This window comes from Oryctolagus cuniculus, chromosome 17, assembly GCF_964237555.1.
Source record: "Oryctolagus cuniculus chromosome 17, mOryCun1.1, whole genome shotgun sequence".
Classification (NCBI taxonomy): domain Eukaryota; kingdom Metazoa; phylum Chordata; class Mammalia; order Lagomorpha; family Leporidae; genus Oryctolagus; species Oryctolagus cuniculus.
This window is the reverse complement of record NC_091448.1, coordinates 49,633,939-49,653,153: the sequence shown is the minus strand read 5'-3', so window position 1 is coordinate 49,653,153 and position 19,215 is coordinate 49,633,939. Positions and strand designations below refer to the sequence as shown.

The 19,215-nt window shown below is 55.3% G+C and overlaps 1 protein-coding gene across 1 annotated transcript in view; it reads right to left on the bottom strand.

Annotated features, from left to right (window-relative positions):
* SPNS3 (SPNS lysolipid transporter 3, sphingosine-1-phosphate (putative)) overlaps nt 1–19,215 on the bottom strand; it is a 48,905-nt gene that overhangs the window by 6,927 nt on the left and 22,763 nt on the right. The window contains exon 9 of the mRNA XM_002718858.5: nt 1,693–1,758. Within this exon, the coding sequence (XP_002718904.3) occupies nt 1,693–1,758 (66 nt within the window). The remainder of the gene's footprint in view (nt 1–1,692; nt 1,759–19,215) is intronic.

Here is a 19,215-nt window from a genome sequence, read left to right as displayed (position 1 = left end):
TTGGTGCTGCAGGTTAATCATTCTGGCAAGCACAGACCCTGGGAGGCACAGGTACCGTCCTCACATATCTGTGAGGCTGTCAGGTGGAAAAGGGAGCCGCGCAGCAGGGGGCAGGTGGAGGAAGCCACGGGGGGCAGGCGCAGTGCCCTCTGAGCCGCCTGAGAGAGCACAAGCTATATAGGGGGGCGTGTTTGTCTCCCTGCATCAAAAGTGCTTCTGCAGCTGGTGCTGTGGCTTAAAGGGCTAAGCCACTGCCTGCAGCACTGGCATCCATGCTGGTATCCCATATGGGTACTGGTTCGAGTCCCGGCTGCTCCACTTTCAATCCCCCTCTCTGCTATGGCCTGGGAAAGCAGCAAATGGTCCAGGTGCTTGGGCCCTGCACCTGTGTGGGAGACCCGGAAGAAGCTCCTGGCTTCTGGCTTCAAATCAGCCCAGCTCTGGCTGTTGTGGCCATTTGAGGAGTGAGCTAGCAGATGGAAGGTCTCTCTCTCTAACTCTGTCTTTCAAACAAATAAATAATCTTAAAAAAAAAAAAAGTGCTTTCCCTTTGTATAAACAAGGAAACCAAGGCCAGTCAGTGGGCCTGGGGCTGGGGCTGGACTCCAGCCTTAGTCCCTCATCTGGAGGAGGGAGGGGCAGAAAGGACCCACGAGCCCTGCACCTGATTACCCAGGAGCCCTGGGCCATGTGGAGAGGGTGGAACATCTCCTCAGGGAGTGAGCATCCCGTCAACAGCAGTAATCAAGCAGGCCTCGTTGGATAACTGAATGGCCACCCATCCCCACAGCCTGGTCAGAAACTCAGAGCCAGGATTTCCTGGGGAAGGGAAGAAGAGACATGGAAAGCCCTGAGTTGTGATGAGAATCCTCGCCAGCGTTCTCCACACCAGGCAGGGAGCCAACGCTCCCCACCCTGGATCTCACTGCCTGCTCAGGGAAACAGGCTCAGAGGCACAGAGAGACTTGCCCTGGGTTACACAGCCGGCGAGTGGCAGAAGCAGGCCTGAGACCCCCGTCTGCCCCCCGACTCCAAGCCCACACATGGGCAGTGCGTGGCCCTCTGCTGCTCTGGCTCCCGTGTGCTCGGCGGGGGGCTATGCCAGCCTTGCAAAGCGGGCTTTCAGGGTGCCACAAGGCACCGGGCTCCAAGTGTTCCAAGTCCTTCCTTGCCTGCCCCGGATGGAGGCCAGGAGGCTGCACAGAGTGTGAGTGTCAGGGAAGGGCCGAGCAGGACTCCGGATAGGGTGGGGCCCCATGATCAGGGCAGCGTCACACTTGCTGTAGACCGAGCCAGCCCTTTGCACAAGCTGGGGCAGGCTGGACGCAACTGGACTTGGTTGCATTGCTCTGAAACCCGGCCTCCCCATCTGCATTCCCTGAGCAGAGGCCAAGGAGCCTGTGGTGGAGGCAGGAAGCCCTGGAGTCAAATAGCCTGGCTCAAGGCCTTGGCGCTGTGTGACCTTGCTGCAGGCACCCACCCTCTCTGAGCTTCCACTTGCTCATCTACAAAACGGGGGTGATGGTCAGAGGGGACGTACAAGTGCTGGAGGGGGACCTCTGGTCCAGGGTCACTAGTCAATGGCTCTACCCCCAGGCCACTCAACAGTCAAGTGCGACTCTGAGGGCGAAAGATCCCTGCTCCCCCTACTCGCTGGGGGTGGCCATCCCCGCACTTGCTCCTCACACCTACCAGCAGGATGTCCGTGACTACCGCCCAGTTGCAGGACAGAAGCAGCTCCCCCAGGGCCAGGAACACCTGTGGGCAGAGGCAGCAGGTGAGGCTCCCCACGTCCTCCATCATGGCTAACACTGGGGCACCACTGAGCAGCTGTCAGCAAGCCTGGGTCCCATGTCAGCGCCCTGGGTCCCACATCAGCACCCCTGGGTCCCATGTCAACACTCCTGGGTCCCACATCAGCACGCCTGGGTCCCACATCAGCACCCCTGGGTCCCACGTCAGCACCCCTGGGTCCCACGTCAGCACCCCTGGGTCCCACGTCAGCACGCCCAGGTCCCACATCAGCGTGCCTGGGTCCAGTTTCCAGCTCCACTCCTCACTCTGGCTTCCTGCTGATGCAGATCTGGGAGCAGCCACATGGCTCAGGTAGCTGGGTCACGGCCACTCATGTGGGAAACCCGGATGGAATTCCCAGCCCCTGGCTTTAGCCTCAGCTCAGCCCCAGCCATTGCAGGCATTTGGGGAGTGAACAAGTGGATGGGGGCTCCCTTGGTCTGTCTCTCTCTCTATGCCTCTCAAATAAAGTAAAAATTTTTAAATTTTAAAAGATTTATTTATTTATTTGAAAGGCAGAGTCACAGAGAGGCAGAGGCAGAGAGAGAGAGAGAGAGAGAGAGAGAGAGAGAGAGAGAGGTCTTCCGTCCACTGGTTCAATCCCCAGCTGGCCGCAATGGCCAGAGCTGGGCTGATCTGGAGCCAGGAGCCAGGAGCTTCTGGGTTTCCCACACAGGTGCAGGGGCCCAAGGACTTGGGCCATCTTCTACTGCTTTCCCAGGCCACAGCAGAGAGCTGGATTGGAAGTGGAGCAGCTGAGTCTCGAACCAGCACCCACATGGGATACTGGCACTGCAGGTGGTGGTTTTATCCACTGGCCCCATAAAGTAAATTTAAAACTTTTTTAAAAAAACACAAGACTCCCGGGGGTGAGTGAGGTCTGCAACTATTTTTCTGGCAGCCTCAGGGGTCTGTGGACATTCCTGGCCAGGCCAGGCCAGCGACCATGACCCAGCAGTGACGTCAGGCCCCAGGCCCGAGAACAGCAGCCTCCCTGATGGATGGGAGATGGCCAGCCTGAGGTCACCCACGGGACACCCGCAGCAGACAGCCGGGACGCCCAGGGTACTTTTAGGGGAGGGGAGAAAGGCCAGGGGCTGGCTCAGAGGTTTCCTCCTGAGCTCTGGATATGCTGATAGGGCACCCCCTGTGTATACCAGGCTGCCCGGCTGTTCTCCCCCGACACCCCCAGAGCAGCGCTGGCTGGTGAGCAAGGCCTCAGCCACCCATTGCACAGACAGCAAAAGCGAGCCCAGCAAGGCCAAGGCTTGCCTGAGGTTGTGGGGTGGAACACAAGGCTCCTGGCCCCCCAGAGCCCAGCCCTGCCCTAGGACCACAGGCCCCGGCAGGCCTCCCCCCAGCTCCCCGGCCCCGCCTCGTGCCCAGGGATTAGGACAATCCTCATTCCCCTCACTCAGGAAGTCTTTAATGAAGCAGGAGAAGAAAGCCAAGCACAATCTTATTTCTCAGCGCTCTCGGGAGCTTAGTGCCGGGGGGAATTAGCCATTCCTGCAGTCACGGGGCCGTGCTGGGGCAGCCCAGCCTCAGGCAACAAAGCGGGGTGTTCAGAGGTCTGGGAGAAGCCAGGGCCACCGCCTGAGCACCTACTATGCACCAGTGTGTCCACTCACTCGCCCGCCGACCTCAGGTGAGGTGAGCAGCGGAGGTGGCTGTCTTGACACCCGTCCCATGGAGCAGGGAAGTCAGGCCCAAGGGCACACACCACTCCACCTCCCAGAGGGCCCATTCCCCCACGGCTGCCCTGTGCCAGGTCAGGAGGCCCCTGGTAGCCACTGGACCCGGGGATGCTAGCCTGGGGGACCTGGGTGCCAAGTCCAGGGAGGGGGAGGGAGGCCCTGGGGGAGGAGGTCAGGGTCAGGGCAGGCCCAGGAGGGCATCAAGGCCAGGCCAGGGAGCCAGCGCTGTGCCACAGGAGATTAGGCCTCCGTCTGCAGCACCAGCATCCCATATGGTGGTTGCCAGTTCAAGTCCCGGCTGCTCCACTTCCGAGCCAGCTCTCTGCTGTGGCCTGGGAAAGCAGCAGCAGATGGCCCACGTCCTTGGGCCCCTGCACCTGCGTGGGGGATCTGGAAGAAGCTCCTGGCTCCTGGCTTTGTTTTGGCCCAGGCCCAGCCATTTGGGGAGTGAACCAATGGATGGAAGATACTCTCTCTCTCCCTTTCTCTCTCTCTCTCCTTCTCTCTGTATCTCTGCCTTTCATATAAATAAACAAATCTTAAAAAAAAAAAAAAAAAAAAAAAAAAACCAGGCCAGGCGGAGGACCCCCAGGAGCAGGGGCGAGAGGCCAGGATGCGTTGCAGCGCTGGGTGGGGCAGGTCCGTGGCCCAGCTATGGCCAGGGGCGGGGCAGAGCAGGCCAGGGAGGCCAGCCGCTGGCTCTTGGGTTCTCCCCACCCCTGCGGCCACTGCCTCAGGCCCTTGGCACTCAAACTGGGAGGCCCTGGAGGGCAGGGTGGGTCTCCCTCTGGGTGACCACAGGGGTGGGAATCAGGAAGCCGCTGCTGGGCAGGGCCTAGGTGGGGCCCAGGCAGGCCACGGACCTGCATTCCAGCCTGACTGGGGCTGCCGCCCCCCTCCTGGGGCCACATGCCCTGCCCGCACTCCAATGGGCTCCACACCTGCGGCGCTGGCCGGGCCCGGCTGCCCCGCCCCTGCCCCTGCACCCACCCCCACAGGACACACTGAAATACACCTTTTCCTTCCTCCAGCTGCAGCAGGGTGGATCCTGAGCCCGAAATAGAGCCCAGCAGAGGGAGGTGCAGCCACAATGGGGCCTTTCAGGCCAAACCAGCCGCCCCACGACGCCAGGTCTCTTCAGACACACCTGGAAACCGGCACCGGGCCACCAGATCCTGGGCTTCAGGCCGCGGCGGCTCCAGCTCCGAGGGACCGGGAGGCCGCCTTCTAATCCCATAATGGCAGCCTCACCCAGGCGGGCCTCCAGGAGGGGCTCTGGGCAAAGGGCTGTGACCTCCAGGGGCGGCCCCACCCTGCCTGGCCGCCCCCCCCCCCGGGTGCTCCACACACCCCTCCAGCACCGCAGCCCCTGCCAATGCACAGGGCACCCTCGCTGGGTGCCACAGCCCCGGCACAGCTTCAGGCCTAGAGTTCAGTGGCCACTGCCATGACCCCTTCGCACTTGACTTTTGCAGTGAGAAAACAAACAAATGAACAGTGTCCTGGCTGGAAGAATTTAGGCACCTGTTCCAAGCTGCTCCTCCAAGGGGTCTCAACGCTGCAGCTCCAGGCCTTTCTTGGACAATCCTGGGCACCTCACCCGACCCAGGTCCCCAAACTCCTCCTCTTCCCTGTGCCCCTCTCCCCCGCCACACCACGTCACCGCTCCTGCCTGGACACAGGCTCCAGGCCACCTGGCCGCCAGCAAGGTGCTTCTTTGCTAGCTCTGAGACGGCCCCTTGTTTCCCTGCCCCCCAGGCCTGGTGCCAGGGCGGGCCTCGCTCACCCTCACCCGCTCCTCGTCACTGACTCCCGTCCCTCTGCATCCTAGCTGCTCCTCACCCTCCGGCCACTGCTGCCAGGACCCCTCTCGCCTCCTCTCCTCACCACTTTCCCAGGCCCCACACATCCCCACAGACACAGCCCAGCCCGGGAGGGGACTTCCAAAAGGGAAATCCGACTCTGCCCTCGTCTCCCCAGAGCCTGCACCCTGACTTGGTCCCCTGCTGGGCCACAGGGCCTGGGAACGCGGCCTGGGGCCTGAGAATGGTGGGGCCCCCCCAGCCCCGGCCTCTGCCGTTTGTGACTCATGAAAGACTGGAGCAGAGAAGGCGGATGTTCCCGGCCTGGTCAGAGAAGCCTAAACACACACACGCCCCAGCACACGTGCACACGCTCGTACGCACTTGACAGCTAACTCTCACGAGGCCCCACACTGCAAGTGTCCGGGCCGGACACCAAAGACTCTCACACTGCAAGTGCACACACGGACAGCTAACGAGGACAACAACCAAGAAGATTCAAGGGGCGGGATTTGGCAGAGTGGTTGGGATGCTACTTTGGATGCCTACAGCCCATATCCGAGTGCCTGGATTCGAGTCCTGGCTCAGCTCCCCATTCCAGCTTCCTGTGGGCGCACACCCTGGGAAGCAGCAGGTGATGGTTTAAGTACTTGGGTTCCTGCCACCCACATGGGAGACCTGGATTGAGTTCCAGGTTACCAGCCCCGATTGTTGTAGGCATCTGGGGAGTGAACCAGCTGGTGGAAGAGCTATCTGTTTCTGTCTCTCTGCCTTTCAAATAAAAATAAGTAAGTAAATAACAGTTTATGTTAATGTTCCTACATGCATGGCTAAGGCATCAACCGCACAGTGGTAGCAAACACCGACTTGCTGGCTGGTACTCGCCAAATCACAGCCTAGCGCGTACCCATGCCTGCTTGTCATCTCATAAAAGGTACAGCAAGTGACACACACATGCATGTACACAAATATGCAGTGCACACACATGGACAGGCACACACTCACACCCTCACACACGCACCTGCATGCACAGGTAAGCACGGGGAAGAAGAGGAGGAGATGGGGTGCCCAACCCAGAGAAGGGTCGGCTCCTGTGGGGTGGAAGGGCAGTGCACTGGCCTTGGTCCATCCGCATCTTCCAACTGCGCAGCTATTATCCTGTACTGCACATAATGGATTCTGGGTCTCACCAGCAAGGAAGGCGGCAAATGTCCCCCGTGGGGTCGTGGTCCCCAGGGCAGAGCTAAGACCTGGCCCTCCCCATCATGGACTAACTCCCCGTCTGGTATGGCTGAGCCATTCGGGACACAGGCCCCAGGGCACAGACGGGTAGCCAGCACGTTGCCACACCGGCTGGCATTCTGTGCCCCTGGGCTTGCCAGGCTATAATTGCAGGGACTGGCACCAGGGTACAAGGGCACCGCCTGGTTTCCAGGGGCCGGCAGCAGCCCAACAACCTGGTAGGCAGACAGGTGGGGAGTGAGGGGGAAGAGAGCAGTGCTCTGGTGGGTGGTGGCTGCGCCGCCCATCCAAGAAGAGGCACCTGCTGGGACCTGGCAGGGAGGGAGGGCCTGCAGACCAGCGCAGGGCCTCTCTCAGCCCCTCTGAGGAAAAGCGCTGACCCAAGAAGCCCCCAAGGTCCCAGCTGAGAAGTGCCCAGTGCTGGGGCACTCACGTGGCCCGGGGCCCAGAGGACAGAGCCCGCAGCCACACCCTGAACCCTAGACTGGCCCTGGGCCACAGCCATGGTGGTGGACACACATCCGGGCTCAGGGCAGGGGGAGTCCTGGAGGCGGCCTTGCTGGCTGGAACGGGATCAGTCCTGCTGGATGTGGCGGCAGCCGCCTCCTTGTGCAAGGGGGACTCAGAGTGACGGTCACATTTGGGCTACAAGGGGCCTGACGGCCACCTGGGGCTGCCCCTGGGTAAAGATGGGGTTGAGATGCCTCACAGATTGCCCTCTCCCCAGAGGCAAAAAAAAAAAAAAAAAACCTACTAGGTCAGAGGACGAGTGGGCTTTAGGGCTTTTTATCAAATAAAAGGACACAATCTCATGAAATAGAAATAAAATGTTAGTAGCCAGGCAGAAAAGCAGTGATGGCCAGCGCCACGGCTCAATAGGCTAATCCTCCACCTAGCGGCGCCGGCACACCGGGTCCTAATCCCAGTCGGGGCGCCGGATTCTTTCCCAGTTGCCCCTTTTCCAGGCCAGCTCTCTGCTATGGCCCGGGAAGGCAGTGGAGGATGGCCCAAATGCTTGGGCCCTGCACCCCATGGGAGACCAGGAGAAGCACCTGGCTCCTGCCATTGGATCAGTGCGGTGTGTGGCCGCAGCGTGCCGGCCACGGCGGCCATTGGAGGGAGGGTGAACCAACGGCAAAAGGAAGACCTCTCTCTCTCACTATCCACTCTGCCTGTAAAAAAAAAAAAAAAAAAGAAGCTGTGGTAAGCGGCTGGCACTGTGGTGGAGTAGGTTAATCCTCTACCTGCAGTGCCAGCATCCCATTTGGCCAGGGGTTCAAGTCCTGGCTGCTCCATTTCCCATCCCACTCTCTACTATGGCCTGGGAAAGCAGTAGAAGATGACCCAGGTGCTTGGGCCTCTGCTCCCGCATGGGAGACCTGGAAGAAGCTCCTGGCTCCTGGCTCAGGATCAGCTCAGCTCCGGCCATTACAGCCAACCGGGGAGTGAACCAACAGATGGAAGACCTCTCTGTCTCTTCTTTTTCTGTAGCTCTGCCTTTCAAATAAATAAATTAATTGTTCAATAAATAAATAACTGCTAAGTTTTAGGGTGACTTGTCACACAGCAATAGATGACAAATACACCAGCTAAGCTCTTGACTTGCAAGAATGAATAATGCAATCTTCAGGTAACCGGATGGGAAAAGAGGAGCAACATGAAGGATTTAAACAACAACAACAGCAGCAGCAGGCTCACTTTATTCTCCATAGCAATAACCTGATCCCAGGAGACAACGGAGCAAATGTTTGCAAAGAAATGCAGGAGAGAAGGTGACCCAAGACCCCCACACCCCGTGAGATGTTGCTCAAGTCGGGAGCCAAGGACGAGAGAGGATCTCAAGCTGCTTAACCACAAAGTGTACCCGGAGAGGAGCTGCAGCAAAATAAAGAACTCGGGAAAGGAGACTGCGTGCAAACAGACCGAGAAAGTGAGCACTGAATGGATTTAAATATGGGAGGCGGGCAAACCACTAACGGGATTATTATGCTTGCAGAACAGACTGTGAGCGCTACAAATCTAGAAAAGGTAAAAATACAACTCACAAGAATAGAGAACCCAGAAATAAACCCACGTAGTTACAGCCAACTGGCTTTTGACAAAGGCAGAAAATACATACATTGGTGAGAGGAAAATCTCTTTAACGAATGGGGCCGGGAAAACTGGGTATCCTGTCCACCTGCAGGAGAAAGACGCTCAACCCCTTCTCTCTCACCACGTACAAAAATCAGCATCAGATGCTCACGTGTAAGACTCCAAAGTGGGAAAGTACTAGAAGAGAGAATACGGGGGAAATACTTCAGCACCCAGGTCTGGGCAAAGATAATTGGATAGGACCCCCCAAAGCACAGGCAACAAAAGCAGATATTGTCAAATGGGGTTTTGTCAAATTCAAAACGTGCTGCACAGCAAAGGAGACAATCAGCGGAGTGAAGAGAAGGCCTATAGAAGAGGAGAAAACGTTTGCAACTATTCATCCAACGAGGGATTAACATCCAGAACATATGAGGAACTTAAATAATTCAAAACGAGAAAATCAATTAAAAAATGGGCCAATGACCTGATTCATTATGTCTCAAAAGAATATACACAAGGAGGGGCCAGCACTGTGGCATAAAGCCACCGCCTGCAGTGCCAGCATTCCATACGGCTGCTCCTCTTCCCATCCAGCTCTCTGCTGTGGCCTGGGAAAGCAGTGGAAGATGGCCCACGTGCTTAGGCCCCTGCACCTGCGTGGGAGACCTGGAAGAAGCTCCTGGCTTCAGATCAGGCAAGCTCCGGTCATTGAGGCCAATTGGGGAGTAAACCTGCAGGTGGAAGACCTCTCTCTCTCTCTCCCTAATTCTTACAAATAAGTAAAAATAAATTTTTTTAAAAAATTGTAATACAGTTTCAAAATTTGAATAAAATATAACCAAAACCAAGAGATTAAGGGAGCAGTAAGGGGGGCCTGTAGGGCTGCTGGGATCCGTGGAGTGCAGTTTTGAAGCTAATTGGAACTTAATTTCATTTGATTTCATTTCAATGTCTTCAAGTCTTTTATATAAATTAATTAGCCTATATTATGATTCTGTTTCTGTGGAACATCTAGAATAGGTAAATCCGTAAACACAGAAGAGAGAGCAGCGGTTGCCTGGACCAGCGGCGGGGCAGCACAGGCTGGCGGACGTGGGGGCTGACCGCTGACGTGTGCTGTGCTACTTTTCGGGGTGATGGGAATGTTGTCGTCTTTGGGGTGATGGCTGCTCCACTAGGACTGTACTAAAACCCACTGAACTGTGTGTTCTTGGTGTGCCATTGTACACTGGCACGTGAATCAGACCTCAGTAAATCATTTTCTTTAAATTACACATAAATATGACCCACGTTTAATAAAATATCCTAGTTAACCATAGACCTGTACATGTGTATAGACAGACACACACAGAATAAGGGTTGCCTAATGACATAACAAACAGAACAGGATGCTAACAGTAGTTAATCCCAGGGATGAAAGCGTGGGTGGAGGTGGACGTTCAGCCTAGCGGTTGTCGCCAGTTGGGCCCCCCACGTCCCATATAGGAGTATGTGGGTTTGACGCCCACCGCCAGCTCCTGCCTCCGGCTCCCTGCTACTGCGGACTCTCGGAGGCAGCAGTGATGGCTCAAGGAATTGGGTTCCTGCCACCCATGGGAGACCTGGATTGGTTCCAACTGGCTTCCGCCTAGGCATCTGGGAAGCAAGTTGGACAGGAGTTCTTTCTCCCTCTACCCAACTGTCAAAGGATTTTTTTTAATCTAGGGGTAACTGTTGTTTCCTTCTTTGTTCTTTCTGCTTTTGCTTTTGGTTTCTGGTTTCCCCCAAATAAAAATATAAAGGTCACCAGATACCATGTGGTCGGCTGAATGGTGGGTCCCAGTCCTTGACTTCCCCACGGCAGCAGAGTCCACCTGTGCTGTGGCCTGGGCGAGGCCTCCTCTCTTCGGTATCTGTGCACTCTCCCTGGGTGGCCTCATTAAACCCCTGGCTATAAACAACCCATTCAAGACTGCTCTCCTGGACTCTGGGCTCGAGTATGACCCACGGTCTCACAGCATCTCCAGCAGAAGGTAGTAAAATGTTTCTCAAACTCTTTTAAATAGATTTTTTAAATTAATTAATTCATTTATTTGAAAGAGCTACAGAGAGAGAGGGAGAGACAGAAAGACACAGGGAGAGAGAGAGAATGTTCCATCCTCTGGTTCACTCCCCAGATGACTGCAACGGCTAGGGCTGGGCCAGGTCGAAGACAGGACCCAGGAGCTTCCTCCAGGTGTCCCACGTGGGTGCAGGGACCTATGTACCTGGGCCATCTTTTGCTGCTTTCCCAGGCCATCATCAGGGAGCTGGATCAGAAATAGAACAGCCGGGACTCAAACCAGCACCCATCTGGGGATGCTAGTGTCACAGGAGGCAGCCTCACCTGCAATGCTATGCCAGTGCCCCCCGCCTTTAAGATCTGCTTACTTCGGCCGGCGCCACGGCTCAATAGGCTAATCCTCTTCCTTGTGGCGCTGGCACACTGGGTTCTAGTCCCATTTGGGGCGCTGGATTCTGTCCTGGTTGCCCCTCTTACAAGTCAGCTCTCTGCTATGGCCAGGGAGTGCAGTGGAGGATGGCCCAAGTGCTTGGGCCCTGCACCCCATGGGAGACCAGGAGGAAGCACCTGGCTCCTGGCTTTAGATTAGCATGGTGTGCCGGCCACAGCACGCCGGCCACAGCGGCCATTGGAGGGTGAACCAACAGTAAAGGAAGACCTTTCTCTCAGTCTCTCTCTCTCACTGTCCATTCTGCCTGTCAAAAAAAAAAAAAAAAAAAAAAAAGGTTTGTTTACTTGAAAGTCAGAGTTACAGAAAGAGAGGGAGAGCCAGCAAGAGCAACAGATCTTCCACCTGCTGGTTCATTGTCCAGATGGCCACGGTCAGACTGGAGCCAGGAACCAGGAGCTTCTTCCAGGTCTGATACATGGGTGGCAGAGGCCCAGGCACTTGGGCCATCCTCTACTGCTTTTCAGGTGGGACCCAGGGAGCTGGATAGGAAGTAGAGCAGTCAGGACACGAACCGGTGCCCATATGGGATGCCTGTGTCTCAGGCAGCAGCTTTACCCGCTCTGCCACAGCGCCAGCCAGATGCTTCTCACATTTAACATGTCTAAAATGGAACTCTTAATTCTACTTCCAAAAAAAAAATACAAAAAAAAAAACCCTCCGTCCCCCAGGCTGCCCCATCTGTGAATGGCAGTTCCAAGTTCCCAGTGACTCGGGCCAAGAACCCTGGGGTCACCCTCCTCTCCTCCTTTCTTTCCTACTTCACACCCAACCAGGCACGAGATGCTGTTGATTCTACTTCCAGCATAAACCCAGAACCTGCCCACTCTCCACATGTCCTGCACAAACACCCAGCCCAAGCCACAGCCATCTCTTGCCAGGGGATTGGAAAACCCCCTTGTTGTTTCCCTACTCCCCTGCTTGTCCCTTTTCATTCTGCTCTCACTCAACACAGCAGCCAGGAAGAGACTCTTAACCATGTGGTTGACTGTCACCAAGCAGCCTCTAGACACCGCCATCCGGTGGTCTCGGCCCACGGTGGACCTGGGCTGCCCTCCCACGGCGCCTTGACCTGCAACAAGTTCTTGGCCTCGTCCAGTCCCTGGCCTGTGCCTAAAGAGGCTTTGCGACTTCCAGTTTTGCTTTCTCAGAGCGCTGCCCAAGACCCCACAACAGGAGTGAGGAGCATTTCTTCTGCCAAGGAGCGTCGGACACCTGTAACATCATTTGCAGGCTGTACAGAATCATATACTTAAAAATTAGCCTGCCTAGGGGCTGGCCTTGTGGTGCAGTGTCGCTCCCCGTCTTCGTGGAGGAACGACACAGGACCCTGCGCTGTTCTTTTGTCTGCTCGGCCCTCCCCGGGTTTGCTGCTGGTTCTTCCCGGGTTGGCTACCGACGCTTCCACCTCCGTGGAAGGGCGGTTCCCCCTGCCACTTTCCCCACTTCCGCGGGGGAGCGGCACACCGCCGGCCGGCTCTCTCGGGGGCTGCTCAGATGTTCCTCTTAGATGTTCCTGGTGCATGTTGTTTCTCTCCTCCTTTATAGTCCTCTTCCACCAATCCCAACTCTGCTACCCACACGCCGAGTACGCTGCTCTCCTCCAATCAGGAGCAGGATCAGCTCCTGCAGGTCATCACTCAAGCTGGCGAGAGGCAGCTGCGTAGAAGTTGTTACTCCCTTCTCAGTGCCATATTGTGGGAGAGCAGATGCATAGAATAAGTCTTAATTCCAGTAACAGTCTAGTCCGAGTTGCTCCCCACAGTGCAGCAGGTAAAGCCACCACCTGCAACATTTGGCATCCCATCTGTGTGCCAGTTCAAGTCCCAGCTGCTCCACTTCTGATCCAGTTCCCTAAATATGGGAGACCCAGATGAAACTCCCGGCTTCAGCCTGGCCCAGTCCTGGCCATTGCAGCCCTAACAGGGGAATGGGGGGGGGGGTGAAGCAGAAGATGGAAGATCTTCATCTCTCTGTTTCTCCCTCTCTCTAACACTGCCTTTCAAATAAGTAGAAGAAAAAAATTTTAATTAGCCGGCTATAGATTTATTGAATTTTGGGTCCCACCTGAAGTTGCCTGGGCAGGGCCAGACCCAGACAATCTCGCAGGCTCGCTCCACCACCACCATGTCCTCTGCCCTCATCCCCGCTCACTCGGCGCCAGCCACCTTTCCCCACACACACTGGGTGTGCTTTCTCCCACAGGTCCTTAGCACTTGCTGCTCTTGCCCACCCACCCCACAGTCACGTGGCCCCGTGTGGCTGCTACTGAGTGACGTCATCTCAGCGAGGCCACACCCCCCGCTCCCCCTCCACCATCACTCTTCTTGCCCCCTGTCCCCGCTCTGTTGATCCTCCACAGAACTCAGCCCCATCCAACCTACTGTTCATTTCTTGCCCGTTGTGTACAGTGCTGCACCTGCAGTACCTAGAGCAGCACCTGACACGGAGGAGGCGACAGGGAAATATGTGATGAGAGGACGAGCAGAGCCCTGTCTGCCAGCCACCTCACCAGGGCCGCCACTCTGCTCCCTGGGGTCTCACACAGTATCTGCTCCCTCGGGTTGGAGAGTAGGCACCTGACCCCTGGCTTCTCACCAGTAGGACCACAGACAAGAGCAGCACGGAACGAGAGACTCACGCCTGTTCACGCCCACATGCACGCTGTTCCGTGCGACGTCACACAGCGACAGGACCCGGAGCACGGCGGGGCACTAGGGCCGACCGCACTATCCCGGTACGCGGCCATTGCCCTGTTTCCTATTGCGCATGCTCCTTCAGATAAAAAGATGGCGCCCGCATCCTTGCCTGGGTAACCTGCATGGGAAGTTGCAGCTCCAGCACAGAACAGAATGCAGCACAAGTATGACTTTCAAGGGCAGGTCGCAAAAGGCGACGTGGCGCCCCTGGCTCTCCGTCTCAGGATGCCAGCCTTTGGGATCTGGCCACTGAGTCGTGAGGATGCTGAGGCCACATGGAGAGGCCACAGGCAGGTGTTCCAGGCAAGAGCTCCAGCTAAGGTCTCGGCCAACAGCGAGAATCAGCTGCCAGACGGTCCCCAGCTTTGACGGTCCCTCACCCCACCCCCATCCCTGTCCTGCCTGGCTAATGTCATATGGCAGAGGGAAAAATCCCACCACCCCACCTCCGAGCCCTGCCCAAACTGCAAACCTGCGAGCAAAACAAACGTTTATGTTGTTTGAAGCCACGAGAGTAAGTAGGGCAGGCTCAAAGCTTCATCTGTGTCCTCAACGAAAGGAAGGGTCAAGATCAGCACTCGCTTTCGGTCGCTGTGAAAGTAGAGGCCCAGGCAGGTGAAGGTCTCGCCCGAGGTCACACAGCCCACATGGAGAAGCGGGAGACATCCAGGTCTCGCAGACTCCCCAGGGCTTGTCCCTCTCATGCCCCCTTCCTGCTCCTTCGTCTTGCCCACACAGCCCACCCGAGGGGACTGCAACGTGCAGGCACGCCCCCAGCCGCCGCTCAGCAGTGACAGCGGAGCCTTAGACTCAGTCCCTCCTCCACGCACAAATCCCTTCTCCTCTGAAGGGCAGCAGCTCTGGGAAGAAGGCCAGGGGAGGGGTGTGAGCCAAGCCCTGCTGTGTGGGTGTCTGGATCCTCATTAACAGCCGGGAAGTCCACTTCCCTTGCCAGGAGGACAGGCAGGATGGACGAGGTAGAGCCCTCCGGGCCTGCTGGGGGGCCGCGGCGCGTGGGCTTCCCCGGGGAAAGCCCCAGGCCACATTTCAGACGCTCAGAAGATTGTACCTCTGTGGAGCATGAAGCGCAGCCTCCACTTTGGGAAATCTGGGAGCTCACCTCGCGCCACCAAAACCCCTCCTTCCCACGCGATGCAGCAACACACACACCAGTAGGAGAAGAGGAGCTGCACTCGATCGCACACACACACGTGCACCCATGTCCCACATGGTTGTCCGCATGCCCTGACATACATGTGTGTGCACACCCATGCACAGACACGTATACACAACAGTACATACGTGTGTGAACACACACGAGTACAATATACATTTAGCATGCAGACACATGTACTCAGGGACGTACATACAAGAGCACACATGTACACACCATATTCACAGGCCTGACCATATGCACACTTGGATGCTCAAACACACAAGGGCACACGCCCACCTTCCCACGGGCCCTTCTCGAGAAGATCCTGGAGCTTGGTCTCCCCTGGACTTGCTCCTTCAGCAGCAAAGACAGTGGGGGAAGGACTTTGGTTCCTGCAGTCTGAGAAGGAGAAGCAACGGACGGACGGACGGATGGGTGGACGGATGGATGGACAGATGGATGGATAGGTGGGTGAGTTGATGGATGGATGGGTGAGTGGATGGTTAGGAGGGTAGGCTGGTGGAATAAAGAAGCTAAAGTGATCCTTTCTCTCTTGAAGCCCAACAAAAGCCAGATCTTCATTCCCCTTTGCATGCCCTTTCTATGCCCTTAGCTCCCAAAAACTTACTCCCGTGTGTCATGGTGAGCTGCAGCAAGTTCCCGCCCACTGAAGGGTTAGAGGAAATGTCATGTTCCCTGGACTTCAGACTTTTATATCCAATTATTTGTTAATATCTGCACTTGGACGTCAACCTCCCACCAGAAACCCAGAACGTACAAATCCAAGCCGTTAATCTTCCTCCAAAACCTGTGACTCCTACTCACTTTCCTATCGCAGGTAACAGCTTTTCCCTTCCAGCAGCCCAAGCCAATATTCTAGAACTCACCTTCAAAATACATCTAAAGGGCAGGCATGTGGGCTAGTGGTTAAGTTGCCTGCATCCCACCTTGGAGCACCTGGGCTTCAGTGCTTGGCTCTGGCTGCTGAGTCCAGCTTCCTGCCAGTGCAGACCCTAGGAGGACTCTGCGTCCCACACGAGAAACCTCGCATTGAGTTCCTGGCTCCTGGATTTGGCCTGGCCCAGCCCTGGCCACTGCAGCATTTGGAAAAGGAAAAAATGACAGCTTGCTTTCTCTCTCTCTCCCTCCCTCCCTTTCAAATAAATCAGCAAAAATTTAAACTCTGTATGGATAATCCCATCACTTCTCCCCACCTCCACTGCTGTCACTCTGGTCCAAGCCCCATCATCTCTCACCTGCACTACAGCAACGACCTAATTCTCTCTGCTTCTGCCCTTGTCCCCCAGATCTGTTCTCAAGAGTAGCCAGAGGCTGCTATAAAATGTAAGCCAAATAAGTCAGAAAACAACAGAGAAAGTCAGTGAAACCAAAAGTTGGTTCTTTGAAAAGATCAGCAAAAGCAACAAACCTTTCATTACACTGACACAGAAAAAAAGGGGGGGAGAGAAAAGATTCAAATTGCCAAAATCAGAAATGAAAGAGGGAGACATTATTAGTGAGCTTACAGAAATTCAAAGGATTGTAAGGAATATTACAAACTGCATGCCAACAAATTGAATTAACTTAGGTTAAATGTACAAATTCCAGGACAGAAACTCAAGAAGAAAATCTGAATTGACCTCTAACAAGCAAATATTGAGTAATCAACAAACTTCCCACAAACAGAAGCCCAGAACCAGATGGCTTCACTGGTGAATTCTACCAAACATTTAAAGATGAATGAGCACAAATCCTTCATAAACTCTTCCAAAAAAACAGAAGAGGAAGAAATGCTTGCCAACTTATTCTGAGGCCATTACCCTAACACCAAAACCAAAGATGCCTCAAGGAACTCCAGACCAGTATCCCCTATGACACAGGTACAAAAGTCCTTGGCAAAATACAACCAAGCCAAAGCCAGCAGCATGTGAAACTAGTTATACACCACAGCCAAGGGCGAGTATTCCCTAGGAATGCAAGGCTGGTTCACTTTCTTGCACAGTGGCAGAGCAGGTTAAGCCGCCACCTGCAACACCAGCATCCCATATCAGAGCACCAGTTCAAGTCCTGGCTGCTCCACTTCCCATCCAGTTCCTGCTATCATGCCTGGAAAAGCAGCAGAACATGACCCAAGAACTTGGGCTCCTGTCACCCACATAGGAAACCTGGATGGGGTTCCTGGCTCCTGGCTTCAGCTTCGCCCAGCCCTGGCCATTACAGCCATTTTGGGAATAACCGGCTGATAGAAGATTGATATCTCTCTCTCTCTCTCTTTCAATAAATTTATCTTAAAAAAAAAAATACTTGTGGGGCTGATGCTGTGGTGCAGCAAGTTAAAGCCCTGGGCTGAAGTGCCGGCATCCCATATGGGTGCCAGTTCTAGTCCCGGCTGCTCCTCTTCCGATCCAGCTCTCTGCTATGGCCTGGGAAAGCAGTAAAGGATGGCCCAAGTCCTTGAGCCCCTGCACCCACATGGGAGAGCCGGTAGAAGCTCCTAACTCCTGGCTTCAGATTGGCACAGCTCCAGCCATTGTGGCTATCTGGAGAGTGAACCAGCAGATGAAAGACCTGTCTCTCTGTCTCTACCTCTCTCCGTAACCCTTTCAAATAAATCTTTAAAAAAAAAATACTTGTAAACAGGCTGGCACTGTGGCGCAGCGGGTTGACGCCTTGACCTGAAGTGCCGGCATCCCATATCAGTGCTGGTTCAAGACCCGGCTGCTCCACTTCTGATCCAGCTCTCTGTTATGGCCTGGGAAAGCAGTAGAAGATGGCCCAACTCCTTGGGGCCCTGTACCCGCGTGGGAGACCTGGAAGAAGCTCCTGGCTCCTGGCTTTGGATCAGCACAGTTCCAGCTGTTGCGGCTAATTGGAGAGTGAACCATCGGATAGAAGACCTCTCTCTCTCTCTCTCTCTCTCTCTCTCTCTCTGCGTAACTCTTTCAAATAAATAAATAAATCTTCTAAAAAATACTTGTATAAATATCAGTCAATATAATACATTATAACAACAGAATAAAGAACAGAACCAGATGATCGTCTCAGCAGATGCACAGGACAAAAGCCACTTCCTAGCACAAAACCCCGTCTCACTCTCAGCAAAAGCCAATTCCACTTGATGCCCAAAGCGCCATATACAATCTGGCACCCACATCTCCGTCCTTGCCCCCCCACACCTCCCCTTCCTGACTCAGGGTCTTCACAGATACTGTTCCCTCTGCTTGGAACACTGTTCCTCCCAACAGCTACTTCATTCACTCCTTCACCGTCCACAGGTTTTCCTTCAACAGTCACCTCCCGGGGTGGACATCCAGTATAGCGATAAGATGCCAGCTGGGACACTCACGTCCTACATCGCTGTGCGTGGTTCCAGTCCTGGCTCCAGCTCCCGATTCCAATTTGCTGGTAAAGCAGACCCTGCAAGGGGTCTTGGTCAAGGGTCAAGCAACTGAGTCCCTGCCATGCGTACTTGAGACCTGGATTGAGTTCCTCCCTCCTGGCTTCAGCCTGGCCCAGCTCCAGCTGTTGCAGGCATTTGGGGAATGAATCAGCAAATGGGAAACCTGTCTCCCTGTTCTCTCTCTCTAATAAATAAAGACATCATTCCTCAGTGATGCCTTTCCCTCAAAATGCACACACTCGCTAATTCCCTTCCTCACTCTCCTTATCCCCTAAGCATTTCTCATCATCTGAAATGCTGTGAGTTGTACTCCAGTCTCCTGCTCATTTTCTGTCTCCCCCAGTTAGGTGCACGTTCCCCAAAGACAGGAGTTTTGGCCCATCTTATTTGCTGCCATGACCACAGCTTTTCAACTACCCGGCCGCCTAATGGGCTCGCCACTCTTTGTTGATTAAATAAATGAAACGCAAGCAGCTCACTTGTGGTTTATACCCACTTCAGGTACCTGACACCATGCTCGGGGCGGGAGCATAGGGAAAGCTTGGAACTGGATCTGGGCTCTGTGAAAACTCACAGCTGGGGCCGGGCAGGGTCAGAGTGCCAGCCACCGTGACCCAGGGCCCGGAGGCAGAGGGCCAGGCCCGGCAACCAGGGAAGGCTCCGGGGGGAGAGAGGGCGCTGCATCAGCTCTTGGATGCCTAGGATGTTGGGCATATGGGGCAGGGGTGCAGGCAGGGGACTTGGGAGCTGCATCCTGGGAGTCAGGAGGGGTGGAAGAGGTGCGGGGGAGGGGGGCAGGCTTTGAAGAAAGGGCCACTCATGAGGATGAGGAGTGGGACCTGGTTCCTAGGCACCAGAGC